The sequence below is a fragment of the Miniopterus natalensis genome, chromosome 7 (genome assembly GCF_054644295.1).
Source record: "Miniopterus natalensis isolate mMinNat1 chromosome 7, mMinNat1.hap1, whole genome shotgun sequence".
Lineage (NCBI taxonomy): Eukaryota > Metazoa > Chordata > Mammalia > Chiroptera > Miniopteridae > Miniopterus > Miniopterus natalensis.
Genome location: NC_142087.1, coordinates 14,058,033 through 14,077,624, shown reverse-complemented (window position 1 = coordinate 14,077,624; position 19,592 = coordinate 14,058,033). Strand labels below are relative to the sequence as shown.

The 19,592-nt window shown below is 57.5% G+C and overlaps 1 protein-coding gene across 4 annotated transcripts in view; it reads right to left on the bottom strand.

Moving 5' to 3' along the window:
* The window catches only part of NOL4L (nucleolar protein 4 like), a 65,475-nt gene that overhangs the window by 9,575 nt on the left and 36,308 nt on the right, over positions 1–19,592 (bottom strand). For 3 of the 4 annotated variants that reach the window (XM_087818800.1, XM_016200637.2, XM_087818801.1), the window contains 4 exons: positions 18,053–18,194; positions 2,837–3,114; positions 431–616; positions 162–353 (listed from right to left, as the gene is read on the bottom strand). In XM_087818800.1, coding sequence (XP_087674926.1) covers positions 162–353; positions 431–616; positions 2,837–3,114; positions 18,053–18,194 — 798 coding nt within the window. Of the gene's footprint in view, positions 1–161; positions 354–430; positions 617–2,836; positions 3,115–18,052; positions 18,195–18,739; positions 19,020–19,592 lie in introns of those variants that run through there. The other variant, XM_016200636.2, reaches the window with a different exon arrangement.

The following is a 19,592-nucleotide window of genomic DNA, read 5'->3' as shown; positions in this document are numbered from 1 at the left end:
AGCCCCCCCTCCTCCCGTGAAACAGGGATCATGGTGCCTGCTTCCAGGACACTGGGAGGATTATGGGTCAAGTGTCTGGCCAAGGGGACGCCCAGCAATCCTGGAGTGGGCTGGAGGTCTGTCCAGTGCAAGAACGACGGGCTGGGCCAGGAGGGGCTCACCATCTCCATGCCGTTCTTCTTCATGCGCCGGCAGGACTTGAGGTAGGTGCGGATGCGCTTGCGGGCCCGCTCCTGGAACTCGGGGAACTGCCGGCTGCAGGACTCGATGATGGCCTGGATCTTCTCCTTGGGCTGCTTGGAAATGGGCACCATGCGGTCCAGGTTCTCGTCCACAAAGAGACGCACAAACATCTGTGGGAGAGACAGGCTGTGGGAAGGGCTGGCCCTGGCTGCTGCCCCAACCCTTCTTGCCCCTCACTGGCACTCACGTTGAAGGCCTTGAGACGCTCAGGGTCCATGCCCTCAGAGTCGTTCATCTTGTCATTGTCCTCGTGGTCATCATGGTCATCGTCATCGTCATCTGCTGTGGGAGCCCGGCCCACAGTCAGGTCCTCAGGGCAGCCACTGACCTCGGTCTTGATGGAATCGTAGCTCCCAGAGCTGTAGGGGGGGGACTGAGAGAGGATGGGCAATGTAGTCAGGCCAGGCCTTCTCGTCAACTCCGACAGCCACAGTGAGCTTGGAAACGGACAGCAAGCACACCCAACTGCCACATGAGCCACAGCTGCAAGGCCCTGAGCAAGTCATCTTCCCTTCCCTTCATCTGTGAACTGGGGACAGCTACACTGCCACCCCCTCCCTGGGTGGCTGTAGGAAGGATGCCTATAACAGTTCACGCAGAGGTCTGGTGTCCTGGAGGCCCTGAGCTGAGAGTGTTAGTGGTTTACTAAGCAGCAGTGTCCACACCATGACCTGCCACGTTGTGTGAGGGAAAGGCAGACACAGAAAGGGTTCCCACCAACAGCCAGCCTCTTCTGGTTGTGCCAAGATCTGTTCTGACTTCCAGGTTTTCTCCCTGATCCCCAAGGGGCTGCATCCCTGAGTTGACAACCGAGCTGTCACAAAAGCAGCCAGTGCACTGTCTGTTGGGGAGGAACAGATGGGCTGGGAGAGGGAATCAGCCAAGGCAACAGGTCTGTTAGGTAGAGTGCATTCCCAAAGCTTCTAGGCTGGGGTTCTGTCTGCCACTCCCCCCGATGCGGAATGGGAGTATGCAGAGCGGGAGAGGGGACCAGGTGTAGCGCAGGGCATGGGGCATTCACTGGGTCCTAGAGCAGAGAAGGGAACCAGCCCTCTACTCCCCCACCCCCCAAGTCTGGAATGCACTCCCCACTCTCCTCCCACCTGAGGAACACTGTCATTGCCTTTTAGAAAGTTTGCTCTTTGGCGAGTCCTGACTTTACTCACTGGGACCTGACTAGCAGCGTCCTGGACAAGGTTCCTGTCCTCAAGGTGGTGGGCATCTAGCAGGTAACTGGGTCCAGGAAACAAAGAGCTGCAGGTCAGACCCTGCGATGTGGCCACATGGTGGTTCAGAAGGGAATCCCAGCTCTTGTTGACGAACAAATGGAAGAAAATGGACACCATCAGGCCTTCCTCTGACCATCCCCACAGGGGTTGGCTGCCCCAGAACCACTGGCCTTGTGCCTTTCTCCTGATCCATACACAGACTTTAAAGGGGAGACACCCAGATCCTCTGAGTACAAGTCACGTTCCTAAACTGCTCCTTAGCCAGTCAGAGACAGAGAAACTTAAGATGAGAGCCGTTGGTGGCATTCATGCTCTCACTTGCTGGGCCCACACATGTGGCCTGAGGCCATGGTGGCAAACTCTCCCTCTCCAGTGCTTCGCTCAGTGGAGACAGCGGCCATGCCTTTTCCTTAGACCCAAAGAGGGGAGGCCATGCTCTGGCCAGTACAGCTCCACATCAGAGCTCAGACACACAGCGACAACTAAACACAGGCATTCGTACAGGATCTTCTCATGAAACACGCCATCCCCCTGCAGAAAACAGGCCGAGGGAGGGAAAGGAAACTGCAGGGCTACGTGGCTAGAGCCCACACCTACAGCGCTCTGAGAAGGCACCTCTGGCCCCCAGCCCTGGCAGGAGAAACTGCTCCCAGGAGTGCTCATGCACCCAGTGCTGCACTGCAAGAAACCTTAGTGGCCCAGAGGCAGCTTCCAGAAGTATGGGGGAGTGGCCTGGCTGGTGTGGCTCAGTTGGGCGTTGTCTCGTGCACCCAAGGGTGGCCAGCAGGGCACGTGCCTGGGTTGCAGGCTTGATCCCTGGTAGGGGGAATGTAGGAGGCAGCCGATCAGTATCTCTACCTCACCTCGATGTTTCTCTCTCCTCCTTCCTGTCTAAAAATAAGTATGGGGGGGCACCTGCCCTGCCCGCCCTTTCCCCACCCTCAATCAGCCTGGCCTATTGAGTTTCCCACAGCTACATCGCTTGTGCCACAAAGGCCTCACCCTTTTTCTGTACCATGCAGGGGGTGGGCCTGCAGAGTGGCCCTGGGGCTCTGTGGCCATTTGATGCTGTTACAGCTGACTCCGTCTTGTGGGAGGGGACACACCACACATCACCAACCACCTCCTCGAAGACAAGGGCCATCAGCCCCACTTCATAGATGGGGACGGAGGCTCAGAGAAGTGAGGGCCTTGCTGAGGTCACACAGCGTGGGCTCCCATACCAGAGCCTCCCTAGGAAAATGATGGCATAGCACCCATGGCCCCCACCCTGACTTGGCATCAACTCTGGGCACATACAACTTCACTTGAGCCTTGCACACCCTGAAGTGTCCAGGCTCAGGTAGGCCCGCAGCGCCACGCACCTCAGGGGTGGTCTTCACCCCGTACTTGACACGGCTCCGCAGCCCATCTGTGCCGCAGCTTTCTGAGGGGTAGGAGGGCGTGCCGAGTGCTGTGCCTGGTGGGAGCTTCTCACACAGGTTGATGGGTTGGTCCTCAGCTGTGGCCGTGAAGTCCATGGGGGCCACAGCACCGTTGCCATTCATCTCGGGGAAGGCGGGGTCACCCTGCGTGCTGCTTGATGTGGATGGGTTCAGGGTGGAGGAGCCATTGCCGCTGCCACTCTCAGAGGAGGAGTCGTCTGAAACAAGAGGCCTGGGTGTGAGACCCCACCCCAGTACCTACCGTCCCCTAAGATCCCTCCCCCCTGGGGTATCGTAGGCACAATAGCCACAGGGAGGACTTGCCCTGTGTCAATCATCCCTGGGCAGGAGGTGAAGACTGAAGATATTCCAAGAGGTTAGCCTTGCCAGAGGTGGGGGCAGGGTCCTTCTGCCATGAATTTGGCCCATCAGGATCAGAGTGGCACAGAGTATGCAGGGTGTGGTGGTCTCCTGCATTCCACACCCACAAATGCCACATTCAGGCTCATGGAAGGCCCAGCTTCAAGGGCCTGGGAGTGAGTGGCTGTGACCATAGATCTGACCGGCCTACTGCCTGCAAGAGGTCCTTGATCACCCCAGAGGCTGTTTGGGGTCTGGCCAGTGCCCCCCCCAGCTCACTATAACCTTGCCCTTTCACACCCTTTCCCCACAGGACCTCCTCCCCACAGCAGACCCTTGAATCTTTCCTTCCTCTGCCTGAGGAGGGAGGGATAGCTCCACTGTAACCCCCCATTACCCACTTCCTCCTGCAAGCAGGCCCAGTCCAATCCTGGCAGCCTGGGCACAGACAGAGCACCACCCAGATCTGTCGTCTGTGTATGGCAGAGTAACCCTGGATACCTGGTGCTGCAGGGTATGGGGTCTGCATGCCCTGCACCTCAGTGGGCCATCCCAGCTTTCATGAGGGGACAGCCCAACAAAGCTCTGTCGAGGGCGCCCCCTGCTGGGGAGAGCGCAGCACTGCCCAGGGCGTCGGGAGGACTGACTTGAACCGGCCGGCTAGACATTTTCAGATATATTCCAGGCCCCTCTCCCTCACCCAGCCCCAGCCTCCTGCTTGATCTGCTGAGACAGCAAAGGCCGAAGCTGCTACACTCGAGCTCCCAGATCACTATCAGGTGAGTACCAAGTGGTTCTCAGTGGTGCCCGGTGCCCGCGCGGCTCCGCACCTGCACCTGCACCCAGAGCGCATCCCAGGCTAGGGTCACACAGCGCAGAGCCCCACCCCCACCCTGCAGATTATGAAGATTGAGTCTTCAGGGCTGGGCGCTGGGCACCAGCACCTCCAGAGCGTCCCCATGGCGACAGAGCGGCTCTAGAGCCGCAACCAATCGTCGGTCTCCCGGCTGCCCGGGGGCGGGGCCGGGCTGCCCGTCTGCAGCCGGGGCCCTGGGCAGAGGGGGATGGGAAAAGCCTAAGCCCAGTGGCACCCCTCCCCCTCGGCTGCCGCGGGTCCCCTGGGCCAGGCTGCCCGCCCTCCTCTGCGCGGCCCCGGCTCCCTCCGTCCTGCCGGGCAGCTCCAGCGTCTGCCCCACGCCGCCCCACCGCTCCCTCAAAAAGCTGCACTCCAGGTCCCCAGGCCGGCAGTCCTGCTACCTCGGGGGCCCCACTGCCCATTCCGTCACAGATGGGTCTGGTTTTCTCCTGGCAGTTATCTCCAGCACCAATCTAGGCGTCTGGGGAATGACCAAATTACCCAGCAGTGTTTACTGCATGCTGGCCTGGTCCCCACTGGGCACACAGTGACTGCCACCGAGGTGCAGGCCCTCCTGGGGGGCAAATGTGAATCCCTCAACCACATGAAAGTCAATGGGCCACCAACCACCCTCCAACTTCCAGACCACACCCACCCCACCCAATCTCCTTGGCTGCCCTCCCTCTTCAGCACCCCAGCTTCCCTCCATCATATGTGTCTCCACCCAACTGTTTTCCAGCACTGGCCTGATCATCAGACTGCCCTGATCAATAACCTTCCTGTTCCCCACAGCCTGCTGAATAGAGTCCAGACTCCTGCCCAGTATGTTCTTGGTCCCATGAGCCCTGCAGCCTCTCCCAGCCCGTGTCCCACTATACTGGCTGCCACTGGACCTGCCTTTCCAGAACTTGGCTTGGGCACTGCTGCCTGCCTGCCATGTTGCTTCCAGCTCAGTAAATGTCAGTCAACCTTGAGGCCTGGCTCAAAGCCGCCCTCCTCCTCCCTCCATTGCTAGGAAGGCGGTATGCCCAGGGACATGTCAGGCCTCCTTCACATGGCCCAGGACTGAGAGTTGCCCTCCACCCACTAGGGCAGGGCCTGTTGCTGGAGAGGCCCCCACACCTGAGGTTCAGGATCCTCTGCCAGGCAAGGATGGACATATACTGGCCAACTGACTGAGCTCTGGCAGGTGCCTATCTTAGCCCACCTTACACGTGGTCACTTCACGCCTTAGCACCCCACCACCAACAGGCCACTTGCTGGACCTTGGAGGGCACTGTCTTCCTCCTCTGGAAGGAGAGGGCTGCTAGGAGGGCCAATGGGTACTACACCTGGCCCATGGTGAGGTGTCACTGCACTCAGCACGGGGATGAGGCCCAGGCTCCCCTTCTCCTCCACAGTGCCATACCCTGCATGGGTCCAGAGGCAACACCCCAACCACCTGTCCCCCTGACCAGGTTTTCTCCCAGGAGTGTGGACCCCCTTTGCCCTATGCTTCCCCAGGCTTGAGTGAGCAGGAGACTCAGGTGCAATGGGGATATAAGGGCAGGCATTCCCAGCTCAGAAGCCCAGGGTGGTGGCCCAGACTCTTGAGGTGCCAATGCCCTTCTCCCAGGGCTGTGCACCTGGGCTGCCCAGCCAGGGAGCCACAGGCGCTGGCATCCCCCTCCCACTACACAGAAGCCACCCCAGTTTCGTAAGGAAAGTAGCTGGGCAGATGGAACCTGTGAGGCGCCAGGAGCCCAGACCTCATGTGGCCAAGCATTCTAAGCTTTTAGAAGAAACTGGAAATCTGAAACAGTATGTAAATATCCAGATTTTAAAATATTGGTGACTAACATACAATATTTACATTTTGAAAAACTTTGCCAGATAAATGGATAAACAAAATGTGGTCTATTTGCGCAATGGAATATAATTTAGCCGTAAAAAAGGGATGAAATTCTAACACATGCTACAATACGGATGAACTTTGAAAACATTATGTTCAGTAAAATAAGCCAGACACAACAAAACAAATACTGAATGAGTCCACGTATATACAATACCTAGATTAGGCATATTCATAGACAAAAAATTAGAGGTTACCAGGGCTGGGAGGAGGGGGGATGAGAGTTATTGCTTAATGGATACAGAATTTCTGTTCAGAGTGATACTAACTCTACAGTCATCTATAGGTTCTTGGCAACTGCGACTTTAAGCAAAACAATGTATAAGAAAACTGATTCAAAACAACGTATAAGAAAACATTTTACCACAGGCCAATTGATATGTACAAGAGTCAAGTTCCTACGGCTTATTTCTGGTCACACAAAAAAATCACCAAACTTCTAAATAAAGACCCAAAAAGACTTATATTAAACATTGAAATAAATGTGAGCTATACATACATTTAAGAAAGATTAATGCTGCTCAATTGCAAGATTAAAAATGGTTCAAAGGGAAAAACTGTTTTACATATTTCACAAAAAATCCCCCCAAAATAAAAAAAACCTTGAGCAGGCCAGTGGGCCCCAGTTCAAAAGCTCCATTTCCTCCCACCCCATTTACCCAAAGGCCAAGCCTCTCCCACCTCCACATGGCACCTGGCGGGAGAGAAAGCCAACCACACACAGAGCCCACATCAGAGGGACAAGAGCCACCAGAAGGGGTGCCCTCCCATCACACTGCTCAAGCCCCCTGGACCCGGCCCGCGCAGCCTGCCCGGCGCCACCTGCTCCCGGCTGCCCACAGCGCGGGGCCTCTCGTTGCCAGCTGGGTTTTAGGCAGAAAATGGAAGGGCCGGTGAGGGGGATGGACATGGGTTGTGTCTCCTTGGAGAAGCCACACTGAGCCTCCGTTTCCTTTCCAAATGGGGGTCACGTCAGTAAAGTAGTATTTGTGTCTATAATACCACATACAGACAGTAGGCACTAAAAAACACCTTGGTTCCCTCCACCCCACCTTCTCAATTCAAAACAGACCTGCTTCCTACACACACACACGTATCTTTCCCAGCCTGGAAAGTGGGCTGCTTGGGATCCCTAGGAGTCGGTGCCAAATCTGAGGAGGGCACAGGGCAGAACCTGAAAGATGCTGCTTCGACCGTCGGTTCTTCCTTTCTTGAACACCTACTGGGTGTCAGGCCCATGAGGGACACTGGGGACACAGTGGTGAAAAAACAGGGGTGGCCACTGCCCTGGGAACTCATGCTCTAGTAAGCAAGAAACCAAACAAGGGTTCTAGAGGAGGCGGGGCTCCAAAGAGCTTCGAGAACTTTAATCTATCCCTCCACCCCCAACTCCAGCTGTGCTCAGAGTCTCTGCACTGGCTGTTCCCTCTTCTCATGACACTGTCCCTAGCTCGTTGGCTCACTCACTCTCTCTGGCGCATTCCTTCCCTTCCAGAGCTTTGCTTAAAGGTTACCTTCTCAGTAAGACCTCCCTCACTAGCCTTCTGCCCCTACTCTGACACCTTTACCATTTTTTCCTGGAGTATTTATCACCTCCTCACATACTGTGTCTGGTCAGACCCAAGATTGGCAGGGCTGTCCTGGGTGGGCCCGGGCCATCCCTGCCTCTCTAGAAACCACATCCGTCCATCTGGTGAGGGATCCCTAGTCTTCCAGAGTAAGAATGTGTCCCAGGCCTCGCCGCTCAGCACAGCCCATCACAGTGATTAGTGACAGGCCAATTTCTACCTGGGGAGTCAGTCCTAGGGCTTCTCCTGAGATGACTGGGAAGAAGTGCTCTCCCCTTTGGGGCTGAGACCACTGGGCAGGGAGGTCCACACCCAGGAGGCTGGGCTCACAGGCTGACACCCCCCCAGACCCATCTGTGCCCAAAGCCAAAGAAGGCCACAGACTTCACTTATGGGAACCAATAATTTCCTCAGGGCTGGAGCTAGTGAAAGGCAGGTTTGTGCCACAAGGGTCTGGTTTGGTCTCTTGAGTAATTCATGCTCCTCCCCACAACCCCGAGAGGCCGAGAGATGGGAGCCCAACCAGCTGTCCTTACTGTGGCCCACCATAGCCCCCCTCAGTCTTGAGGTGGCTGGTACCTGTGGGAAAGGCTGGCTGAGGGCCCCTCCCCAGCACAGAGAGCTGGCCTGTCACAGTTTAGGGACAGAAGGAACAGAGAGAAATGTCAGTATTCCAGGCTGGGCAAACTGGGTTCCGATCCATTCCTAATTCTTTCCTCCTCCCACCCCCTCCAAAAAAATGTGATTTAAGGAAGACACATACGCACCCAACCCCATGCCCGGGCAGGGGGCAGGTGCAGGGCCTCACTGCCTCCCGACCTTGGACACAGCCCGCCTCCTTGGCAACTCTTATCTGAAATCCGGGGAGTTGCCGCAGACGCCCTATTGGGCTCTGACACTTTATGACCCTGTGAAAGAACCCAGCTGGCCCCATGGGTACTGGGAACTGGGGTGTAGGAGCTGGGCCTTTCAGGGGTGCAGGCCTCCAGCCTCAGGGCTCTTTGGACGGCGGGTGTTCTGGTTAAACCTGGAGCACCTGTGCTAGGTGCCGGAAGGCCCTCCAGGATAGCACCCCACCCAAGGCCAGCCTGCTGGAGCCCAGAACAATGCCAGCAGGACAAGACTGCCCCCAACCTGTGACTGTTCCAGCCACAGAGGGAAGGGTGCACTGAGGGGCTGCAGGGAGGCAGTGGGGGGCCATACCCCCTGAACATTTCCACAAGCCCAGGCCTCCCGAGCTCTGATCTAGGCAGGACGCAGAGCCCGCCACCTGTGCCCGGAATGCCTACGGCAGGGAAGGCCCGCGTGCCCATCTATTTAACGTGGGGCAATATGCTGCTATTCGAATGGGGGAATTAGTGATGAATGGGGGAAATTGTTTCTCCCTCTGTCCCGTCTCCAGAAGAAGACAAAAACCCCTTTTACCTCGGCAAACAATGCCCTTATGTGGGCGCCAGCACCCTGCAGCCCACACAAGCCCAGCACTGTGCGAGCCGCCAATCGCCACACCGGGCTCTGGGGCCACAGCCAGTGGCACCCTCTCCCGGTGGCGACCCACGCTGGCTCCCGAGGCGGGCTGGGGAAAGGCGGGACAGTCACCATCCCTGGGAGCACGGGCGGGCATATGGCTACGCCAGCCCAGCAAGCCCGGCGCAGACCGCCTTCTGTGGGCAGAGGTGCAGCTGCTGGAGGCAGTGCCTCCCTCCTCCATGGCTCTGTCACCGCAGCAGCGGGCAGGGGAGAGCAGGGGCATCAATAATTCACACACAAAGAAGGTCGGGGAGTGTAGGGTGCTGGAGCCAGCAGCCCCACCGAGGGCCGGGCCAGGGAGGTGCGAACACCAGGGCGGCCGGGCGGGGGCTGGATGTCTGAAGAGCCAGCTCTTCTCCTCCCTCAGCCAGTGTGGCTTTGGGCTGTAGTCCGGGGCAGACTTTGCTCTGAATTTGGGGTGTGCACCTCACTGGGCTGGTCTCCGCCTGCTTTGACAAAGGCCAGTGGCCAGGGCCGTGTTTACATGATGCATAGTTCCCCGGAGCACTAGGCTCCTGGCCGGCTACCCTGCTCTTCCTCCCGGAAAGAGAAGGGGGAGGGACCCGGGTTAAATGGGGGGTGGGGGTGGGGACACTCAGAGGCGGGGTGAGGCAGTGCCACTGGGATCCCAGCATGGGGGGGGTCACACTGAGCGCCTGCCTCCACCCTCTGGCCTTCAGGTCCCAACTGCCTGCCTTGTTGCTCCTCCTGTGCACCCCACCCATCCGTGTGGCTCCACTCTCACCTAATGTCACCAGCTCAGGGACACCAGCACCTCTACTCCACAGCACCCACCTTCCTGCCTGAGCTTTTGTGACTCATTCCTTAAACAGGTGCCAACTCCTGGGCTCCCAGAGTCTGGAGCAGTGTTGGCCAATAGAAACAAACGCAAGCCACCCAGGGAATTTTCAACTTTCTAGTAGCCACATTAAAAAGTGAAAAGAAACAGAATGAATTTTAATAACCTATTTTGTTTAACTCAATATATCTTAAAACATTATAATTTCAACAAGTAATTAATACTGTGTTAAAACTGAGGTATTGTACATTCTTTTCCCACGCCAATTCTGAAGCTCTGTATTTTACGTGGAGTACAGCACACTGTGCGCGTGAGCCCTTCCCCACAGCCGTCGGTGGCTCCTGTATTCCACGGCGCAGACCTACAGATCTGTGACTTTCACCTGAAACTAAAACTATTCCTCTCAGTGCAGGTCCTGGCCCCTAGAGAGGTACCCAAGCCGAAGAGGAGAGTCTGGGTCTTGGGGCAGGTGGTCTGAGCAGGGCCGGTGGTGGGGCACTGGGGACAGGTGCCACCTTTGGTGGGGTGGACACCAAGTCTGTGTAGCCGCCAGCATACGCACCATGCCTGATATGCACAACCGCCCCCACGGCGGGCAGAAGGGCGCGGCCGGAGGGAAGCCTTCAGCCTTCACGCTGAGTGAGCAGCAGAGCCCAGATGGGCCTCAGTGCTGCCTGACTCACCCCTGGCGCTTTCTTCTCCAGGCCTCCGTTTGCCCATCTGTACTATGAAACAGACCTCACCCCGTCACCACCAAACTTCTTACAGCCTCTCCAACACACACTGGCCAACAGTGCCCAGCAGGAAACAGTCCCGGTACAGACTGCCCAGGTCTGTGTCTTCCCAAGTACGACATTCTCCCTGGCCCCACCCTCTGGGCCAAGCATAGGCGGAGAGAAATCAATGCTAATTCGATGTGGAAAGCTCTAGATGAGATGCCCACTGCACCCTCCCACCCCAAAACAAATCATGTGCTCTGAGAGCAAACAAAGCCCCTTCGGGCAGCCATGTGTGAATGATTCATGGGGCAGGGCCCTGCCCCAGAGCCTGTGTGTGTGCGTGTGAGCATGTGTGTGTGTGCGTGTGCACGAGCTTGTGAGTGTGTGGCGTTTGAGGGCCCCGGAAGCCGGTCTGGGTTCGCTGTATCCCAGTCCTTAGGTCAGAGTGATGACGCCAACGTGGCCCTGGTCACTTCCTGGTTCCTGGGAAAGTTGCCCTTGGACAGGCTCAGGGTGGCAATACCTCTCCTTCATACCCCTCCCGCAGCCTCTCCCCAGCACAGCAGGGCCTTCCTCCCCAGAGGGTCAATAGGCAGTTGGGGTCCACATGCGTCCTGGGCGGAGGGGCACAGGGAGGGGCAGGGCTCTGATGCCCTGATGGCCCAGAAGGCCTAGGTGAATCTTCAGGTGTGTCTGGGGGGCTCTCCCTCTTCCTCACTTCTCAGGCCCTGGAGCTTGTCCTGCACTAATGTCCTCACCAGGTGTCCGGGAGCCTGAGTGGGCCTAAGACCCTGCAGCCTGCACAAGGCCAGGGCTGTGCAGGCCTGGCCTTCTCCTGGGATAAAGGGATCTCTTGGTGCTGTCTCCCAGCCTCTCTCAATCTTTGGTGGCTAAAGGCCAGGACAGCCCAGCATTGTCTGTGCTGCCTGCGGCCCAGCTGATGATGGACACTTTCCTGTGACCCAGGACTGCCAGGGTGGCCCATGGCCAATTCCCGGAAGGGCTTGGGCCCCCAGTTCTCTGTTCCTGGGGGGAGGGGAGGGCAGGAGGCCACTGCCTCTCCATCCGGTGTGGATATTTAGAGCCTTAAATAGAAGCAATAGCTCTTGCTCTAGAATAAGGGTGTGTGTGACCTGTAGCCAGAGAAGGAGGCCCAGGCCCGCTTTCCAGCCTCACCTCAGAGTGGGGCCGGGGGAAGACTGGGCCAAGATGTGCAGGTGTCGGAGAGAGAAAGCTCAGCTTAAAAGCCCACTGCAGGAAAAGTCCCTCAGAAGACATCCCAGGGCGGCTGTGGTGAAGGAGCCACAAGCCTCCCAGTGTTGACAATGACCAGGGTGGATGCCCAACCACGAGTGTTGGCTCTGTGGGGAGTTGGCTGCAGAGGCCATGGAGCCCTATGGCCCCTGGCAGGGAGAGAGCTGCTAACCCCAGAAGTGCCCTGTGAGAGGCCAAGCACCATCTGCAGAGAACACTAGAGGTGGCCAAGGCTCAGAGGTAATGCAGGTGACTGTCTCTGAGTGGCGTGGCATGGCACCAACTCCCACTCGCCCCTCCGCACTAGCATATGGTCCCTTGCCTGTCCCCTTGCATGAGCAGCTTCCACCACTGGCCACTGACACTCCTGTGGAATCCTTGGTGCCCAGCACAGTGACTGCCCAAACACCATCTCCTTGGAAACCAGAACAAACTCGCAGCTGACCTCTGAGCTGCCTGCCAGCATGGGAGCTTGGGACAGGTCTGGGGTTTGCAGATCAAGGAGCAGAATCTTCAGGGACTCAGCTCTGGCACATGTGGGTGGGGAATGGGATGGCAACTCAAGAAAAACTGAGTATCCAGGCCCTCCAAGCCCTTTCCAAAGTAAGGCCCTAGGGGGCTGAGAGCAGGGTCGCACGGCCGGCCAGGGCCTGCTCAGGAGACTCACAGCAGAGCTCCAGGGGCCTGCCTGCAGGGAGTTGGGTCTAGTCGAGACCCCAGGCTCACAGAGGTGACCCCACCTCTCTCCATCTTCCCAGAATCCTTGCAGGCCCCACCCTCGCCAGACGGCCTTGGCTGTGGCCTCCTTGCTCCATCTCTCCTGGTTGGAGCTGGGAGTCGCAGGAAGCTTCTGGAGACACGAGACCCAGGAGACCTCAACCCTGGCATTCAGCATCTTCCTCCTGACATGCTGCCCGAGCTTCCCAGGCAGGCCTCAGGCCCGCTCCGCCTGCCTGCCACATCACGCCAAGGCGGCCTGCTCCGAGGCTTTCACTGGGCCCACCTCTGCCCCTGGTTCCTCAACAGCTGTTTATTGAGCACCTACTCTGTGGTGGGGCTCGGGATTCGAGCCTTAGCCCTGAGGATGCTCCCTGAGGCACTGTTTTTAATGACGCAAAAGGGGGACTCAAATGTCCTTCCCCATGAGTGGCCCCAATGCTGGCTCTGGAGTCAGAGACCCCTGTGGTCGGGGCAGGTTACTTCCTTGTGTGTAGGAAAAGCAGGGTCATGGCCCTGAGCTCACAGTGTTCCCAAACTGTCACCTGCTTGGGACCAAGCACACAATGGCCCAGGAAGGGGGCTCCAGTCACTAGGCTAGCCGAACAACCTTTAAAAAGGCCACTTCAGTGACGGGCAGAGGCAAACGACATGAAGTGGGGAAAAAAGGCAACTGCAACGCACATGATCCCTCTCCCCTTTCAAAGAAAATGAGACTAAGTATATGCACAGAGAAGATGGAGAGAAATATGCCCAAAACAATCATATTTTTAATTTTAATTTTCTCTCCTCTCTTTTTTCTAAAGTTTCTACAATGAATGTAATACTTTTGAAATGAGGAGGAAAATAAGATACATTTCTACAGAGATACCCCTTCTGCCCTCAGAAAGCTTAGAGACCAGCAGGGACACCACGAGCAGTGGGCCTGTCCATTTCCCAGGGGCAGGCTCCCAGAAGGCAGGGATGGGCTGGCCAGGCTGTTTGCGTGTCACTATCCACATGACAAACTGATGGAGAGCCCTCAGCACCAGGACCCTCACTGCCTTTATCCAGCCTCACAACCTGGTAATGGGCACGGGAGGGGAGGCCCCGACCTTCGGGTGAGCAGGCAGAAGTGCTGCCACCATATCCCCAGAGGGAAGGAAGCTCTGGGGCCCTTTGGGTCCCACAGGCCCGAGGGGTGTCTCATCTAAGAGACTCAAACAACCGGCCCCCAAATGCCCAAAACGTCCCATGACAGTACACACCCCAGCAACTCCTGATGACCCTGCAGGAAAAAGGAAGCAGGACCCTCGGCTCTCCCTGGTGCTGGCTTCCTGTCTGCCCGGGAGGTGAGTAATGTCCGCTCTCCACCCCCATGCGTCCCTTCTGGAGGCCAGGCCTCACATTTTCCGTTCAGGAAGGGGCAGACCAAGAGGCCTGGTAAAGCACATCAAGGGGAAATGGAAGGAGTGGGCCCTCGCCTGGCGCTGCCTGCTGTCGTCGGGACCCTAGCTGGTCACGTATCTGCTGGTCAGGGGGCCCACTGGCTCACCTGCCTGTGTACCTGCCTCGTTCACTTTTCATTCACTCCTTCACTCAACAGACACTTCAGCCTGCCTGCTCTGGGCCAGGCCCTGTGCTGGGCACTAGCTCAGGGTGCTCACGGTATCTGGGGAAGAGATGGACATCAGATAATCCACTGACAGAGCGTAATTCCAGACTGACGTGCTGTTCAGTCCCAAGTCAGCCTCAGACCACAGTACCTCTGGGCAAAGCCTCAACAGCTGACTTCTCCCAAGGTATCCTCTCTCCATCCCCAGAAGGCAGCCCCTGGGCCAGGGTGTTTATCCAGGCACCTGCGATGAGGCCAGAGTGCTGTCTGGACTCAAAAGAAAGCCCAAAGCCTCAGTCGGCTTAGTGGCGGATTTGGAAGGGACTTGGCTGTGTGTGGGTATCAGGGGAGTGGGTCACTCTGGGCCCCTGAAAAGGCAATGCTCTGAATGTGGTGGGGGAGCCTCCTCTGGTTCCCAGGCTCCCATACCATTTCTGGGGAATAGAGGAACAACTATTTATTGAGACCTGGTCCCCAGAACCTCACACATGGACTTAACACCTGCTAAAGAGGAAGAGGGCAGCCTCAGCACCTCCTGACTCTGGCCAGATTGCCCAAATACACTCCCTGATCCTGTTTCCTCCCGTGACATGAGACAAGGGTGATGTATGTGCTTACTCCCGGCAGCTACAGCCCCAGTGAGGAAGTGCCTTGCAAGTGGTCTCCCCGGCCAAGCTGCTGTGATTTCAGGGAGCTGGGAATGGACTATAAGAGAGATCTGTGAAGTGGAGCCTTGCAGGCAGTGGCAGGCTTGGGGGAAGAAAAATAAGCTTGTTTCCCGGCAAGCACACTCCCATTGGCTGGTAAACCTTGGAGACCAGCTGGAGGTGGGCGGGGGTGGGGGGGAGTTGGCCCGTTCACCAGTCATTCCTGGTCGTTCACCAGTCATTCCTGGTCGCAGCCCTGGGACCTGCCCTGCCAAGACCCTGCCTTCATCTGCCTTTGTTAAAACTTGAAAAAAGAGGAGGAGGGGAGGGGGGGGCACTACTAGGAGAAGCAGCAGCAGCAGCAGCAGTGGCCCCAGCACATTCACCAAAAGGTGTGAATCTGTGCGAACTGCCCGGCTTTTGAATGGCTTCGGGGCTGCATCACTGGCCAGCAGCACAGCCCTTGGGAGTATCGACACTTTCTGGCTAAAAGACCCAGACGCTCAAACTGGGGGTGTCCCCAGGAACAAAAACCCAGCTTGTCCCCAAGAAGGGGCAGACCTATACCCCCTCTGGATGGTGTGCTCGGGGGTAGGTCTCAAAAAATAGTTGTCCCTCCATTCATTCAGACCACAGGTATTCAGCAGCCCCCTCCAACGTGCCAGGCATGCAGCTCGAGTCACCGACAGGGCAGAGAGCAATAGCTACATGGTCCATACCTCAGGCTCACAGTAGGGGCCTCCGACATCATCACCTTTCCAACTTGCCACCTTCCATAGAAGACAAAGGGCCAGAGACCACACACTAAGCCGCCCTAGGGGGTCAGTGGGGTTGGGGAAGCTTCCAGATGAAGGCACATGAGCAGGGAGTGGAGACCGTGGAGGGCTGTGGCTAGGTGCAGAGTGCAGCACCAACTAGAGCTCCTGCTTGGCCTGTCCCCACCTTTGTAACAAGAGGGGACACGAGAGCACCCTGAAGCCCCGACGGTTTCCCACTGACTCACTGATGGGACAGGGATCTCAGCCTGTGTCTGCACTGCGAGTACTTTCAGAGAAGGAAGCTGGCTGCATGCCACTGTGGGGGCTGGAGGGCTGGACGAGGGTTCCAGGCTGGGTCTGTGCCAACCAAAAGCCTTTGGGAACCCACTGCTCTGGGCAGACATGGCTATCACCAACAGATCTAGGACCAGAAGGGGCAGCAGAGACCAGGCCAGCAGGCTGGGCATTCTCAGGGCCTGCGACCCCTGCACTGGGTCTAGGTTGGCCTCTGGCCAGCACATCAGCCCACAGCCTCCAGACACAGCCTCTGATTAAATAATTAAATTGATGGTATCATGGTCAACACCATCCTCCCTGTCTCCAGCTCTGGCTGCCCGCCCTGATAAACACCCCCATTCTGTCAGCAGGCAGCCTGCCTCGGCCCCAGCACCCAGGCCAGGAGGGAACTGAGTGGAAGCCGTGAGGGGGAATACTTGGGACTACACCCAGGTTGGGTTCCCTGCAAGGCCCCTGTGGGACCAGCTGCAGGACATGCTGCCATTACCAGCATCTTTGCTTCTCTTAGTTCATCTTCATCATCAGCTACCTCTGGGCAGCAGGCCAACAATGCTGAGGAAGCCCTGTGACCCCCACAGAAGCACTCCCTTCTGCTACCTGATCCTGGAGGCCCCCCAAATCACCAAGTCTCCCTGGGAAGTGTCTCCAACACAGTTCAGCCCTCCAGAGGATGGCTGTGAGGACACCACCGCAAGACTTTTCTGACATAAGTTAGGGGAATATGGCCCCCATTCAGTCCTACTACTCTGAGTTTTTAAAAAAGTGCTCTGGATCCTTCTTGGGAAGGTATAATTGCCACCCTTGGCTGAGCTTTGCTGTAGGGGCCCTCCGTGTAGCCTTTGGGTGTGGCTCTCAATCAGCTCAGATGAGGAGGGAAGTCAGCCGTTGGGCACTTTCCAGCTCCAGCTCGAGATCCCAGCCGCAGGTGGCTGCCCCTGCCCCAGGTCCCCACCTGGTGGGAGGGCTGGAAGGCAGTATTGATCTGGGAGGCTCGAAGCACGAGGGGGTTGTGCTGACCTCACAAGGCAGTGAGGCACAAAAGCCTTTTCTTTCCCAGCAGCCTTGCACCCCACCTCCTGGGTTCCCCAGCCCCTGGCCCAGCCATCCCAGCTGCCTCCAGGCTGAGTCTCCTCCAGACAAAGCCAGATTCGGGCCTGCCCTCGGATTCGAGCCTGGGAGGGCAGTCAAGAGCCTGTGGTTCTGCCATGGAGATGAACTTTGACCCAAACTGCAAGGCTCCTACCCCTTATTTACTCTTTAAGGCTAACCCGTTTCACAGAGTTAACATTACACCCCTTTTTAACCCTGTACCTCCCTCTCACATTCCAGTCCTCGACCTTCGACCCCTCCTAATTGCCGGCTCTACACCCCAGTTCTCTCAGGCCTGATATGGCTCATCCCCTGGCCTAGTCACCTCCTCCCCAGAAAACAAAACCACAGGTGCCACCCGAGGCCAACAACTGTACCTAAGTGAAGCAGGCACCGGAGCCCCAGACCCCAGCACCCCAGGGCCTCCACGAGGGGGCACTGGAGTAGACCTCTAGGGTGTGACTTCTGAGCCCAACTCTCCCACCCCAAAGAGGAAGTCTGCTCTCAGGGAGGCTGAAGGAGGCTGCCTGGCAGGCCCTGGAGGGTGGCAGGGGTAGGGAAGAGTCTGGACAGCTCCTCAGCCCAGGCCACATCTCATCGCAAGGGGCTAGGGGCACACATAGAAAAGTGCACTGCCTGCTTGATCACCAGGGGCCAGGCAGGGACCCTGTCCCTATAGCCTTCCATCGGGACTGCAAAAGCCCAGCTCTTGTTTTACTGCTACACAGATGAACTGTTCCGGGTCAGGCACTGTTAACCTTACCAGACCTGAACTGTGACAACTTCAAAATCTGTATCCCATCAGCTCCTGAGCATCAGGACAAACAAAGTAGGATGACACCCGTCAGGCTGCTAGTCCCCGAGAGCTCCACTCATTTGTCTTTCGGAGGAATGACTTGGTCTCCCTGGAACCAGGAGATGGGAAGTGGGGCCCACAGAGATGCTGAGAACACTATGGGGCAGCTGTAAGCCTGGGCCGCCACCAGAGGTCCTGGCCCAGATTCCACCACCCCAGATTCCCTAGGCCCTTGTTGTCTTGCACAGCCTCTCCTCGACCAGCCACCAAGGGACACTCACCATCCTCTTGGCTGTGGAGGTTCTGCGGGCTCCGCATCCTCTCGTCCTGGCTGGGACTCAGGCTGGAGGCCAGGTGTGGGTCAGCTGACATCCATGTGGAGTCGTTCATATCAAAATCCTCACTGCTCACAGACGTTTCATCCTGATCAGGGACAAAGAAGGTGGGTGTTCAATAGGAATGGGCTTTCAGCAGCCCCCAGGCAGCCTTGTGAGTGAACCCCAGGGCCCGTGGGCATTTGGAAGTGCCCTGGAGACCACAGAAAGCCCCCAAACCTTCCCGAGGGGTCTGGGTTGCTCCCCTGCCCCCGGTGGAAGTGGCTGAGGCTCTGGTTCCTGTCGGAAGCCAGGGCTGAGGGCCGGAGCTCTGTAATTGAAGACAATTACGAGGTCTCGCATCCTGTAGGGGCGGATGACAGGGCCTGGCTCTTACCCTTGTGAGCCAAGGTTGAAACACACACTGTAAACAAGGGCCACAGCCCCCTGCTCCCTACCCACAACCCGGGGAAGAGGGTTCACTTCGCACAGGGCCAGGCAGCCAGAAGTGGGTAGCAGGACATGCCGGGCACCTCCCAGGCCAAGCCAGTCGCCCCACCAGGCCTGCCACCCTAACTCCCATGGAGCATGCATGGAATTCCTTTCTCCCACTCCCCCAGCCCAGAGGACATTTCTGTCTTCCTTCTTCCTAACCTTTGCTGTGCTTCAAAGATATGCTCTTGGGCAGCTTCCAGAGCTGAAAGGCCAGCCCCAGAAGTGCAGAGAAGGAAGGGGGTGGGGCAGGCGAGGGTTCAGATCAGACCGCAAAGGGGGTTCGCTCAAGGGCCTGGGGGACCGCTAGGGCCTTCCAAACAGCCGGAGGGCCTGCTAGAGAGGACCACGCCTGCTTCCTCTCCCCTCACTGGCTTCAGTGAGCCCTTGGCCAGTCATCCGGGAACCCCCAGGGCGGGGCCTCTTCAATCCAGCCCTCCAGTGGGAAGGGACCCCACCTCCTTCTGGCCCAGCCTCTTTCAGGAGAAGCAAGCAACTGTGTTTGGGAGCTGGCTGTAAATCGCAAGAAAGATGACCTAGCAGCTCCCACACCCCAGATCTCTGACTCTGCCCCCTCCCCTGTCCCCTCGGGCAAGATACAATGGCTTCTGTGGGCCCCCAGTAAGGACTTCTGGCAGAGCACCGCCCACCAAAGCCTCCCCTCCAAGGCCTCCTCACAAACATCTCTTTTATAGTGAGCAAACACACTTTAGTTTGAACTTTCTTCTGCTGCTGTCCCTGAGGCAGACACATCTGCTCTCCAAGTGCTAGGGAACCAGCGAGGCTTAGCCTCCACGCCCTCCCCCACCACACAGAGCTGGCAGGGAGTTTCCTGGAATTTACAGCTTCTGTGCAGTAAGAGTGTGTACCCTCTGCGGCTGAATCCAGAGGACGCCAGTTGGGCCAGGACACCAGCTCTGCCCAGCTCCAGGGTCCCCACACAGCACACTCAGAGCCTCAGGGGATGGAGACCACGTGTCTGTCTCCACCCCCTCTCCATCCCCACCACACACAC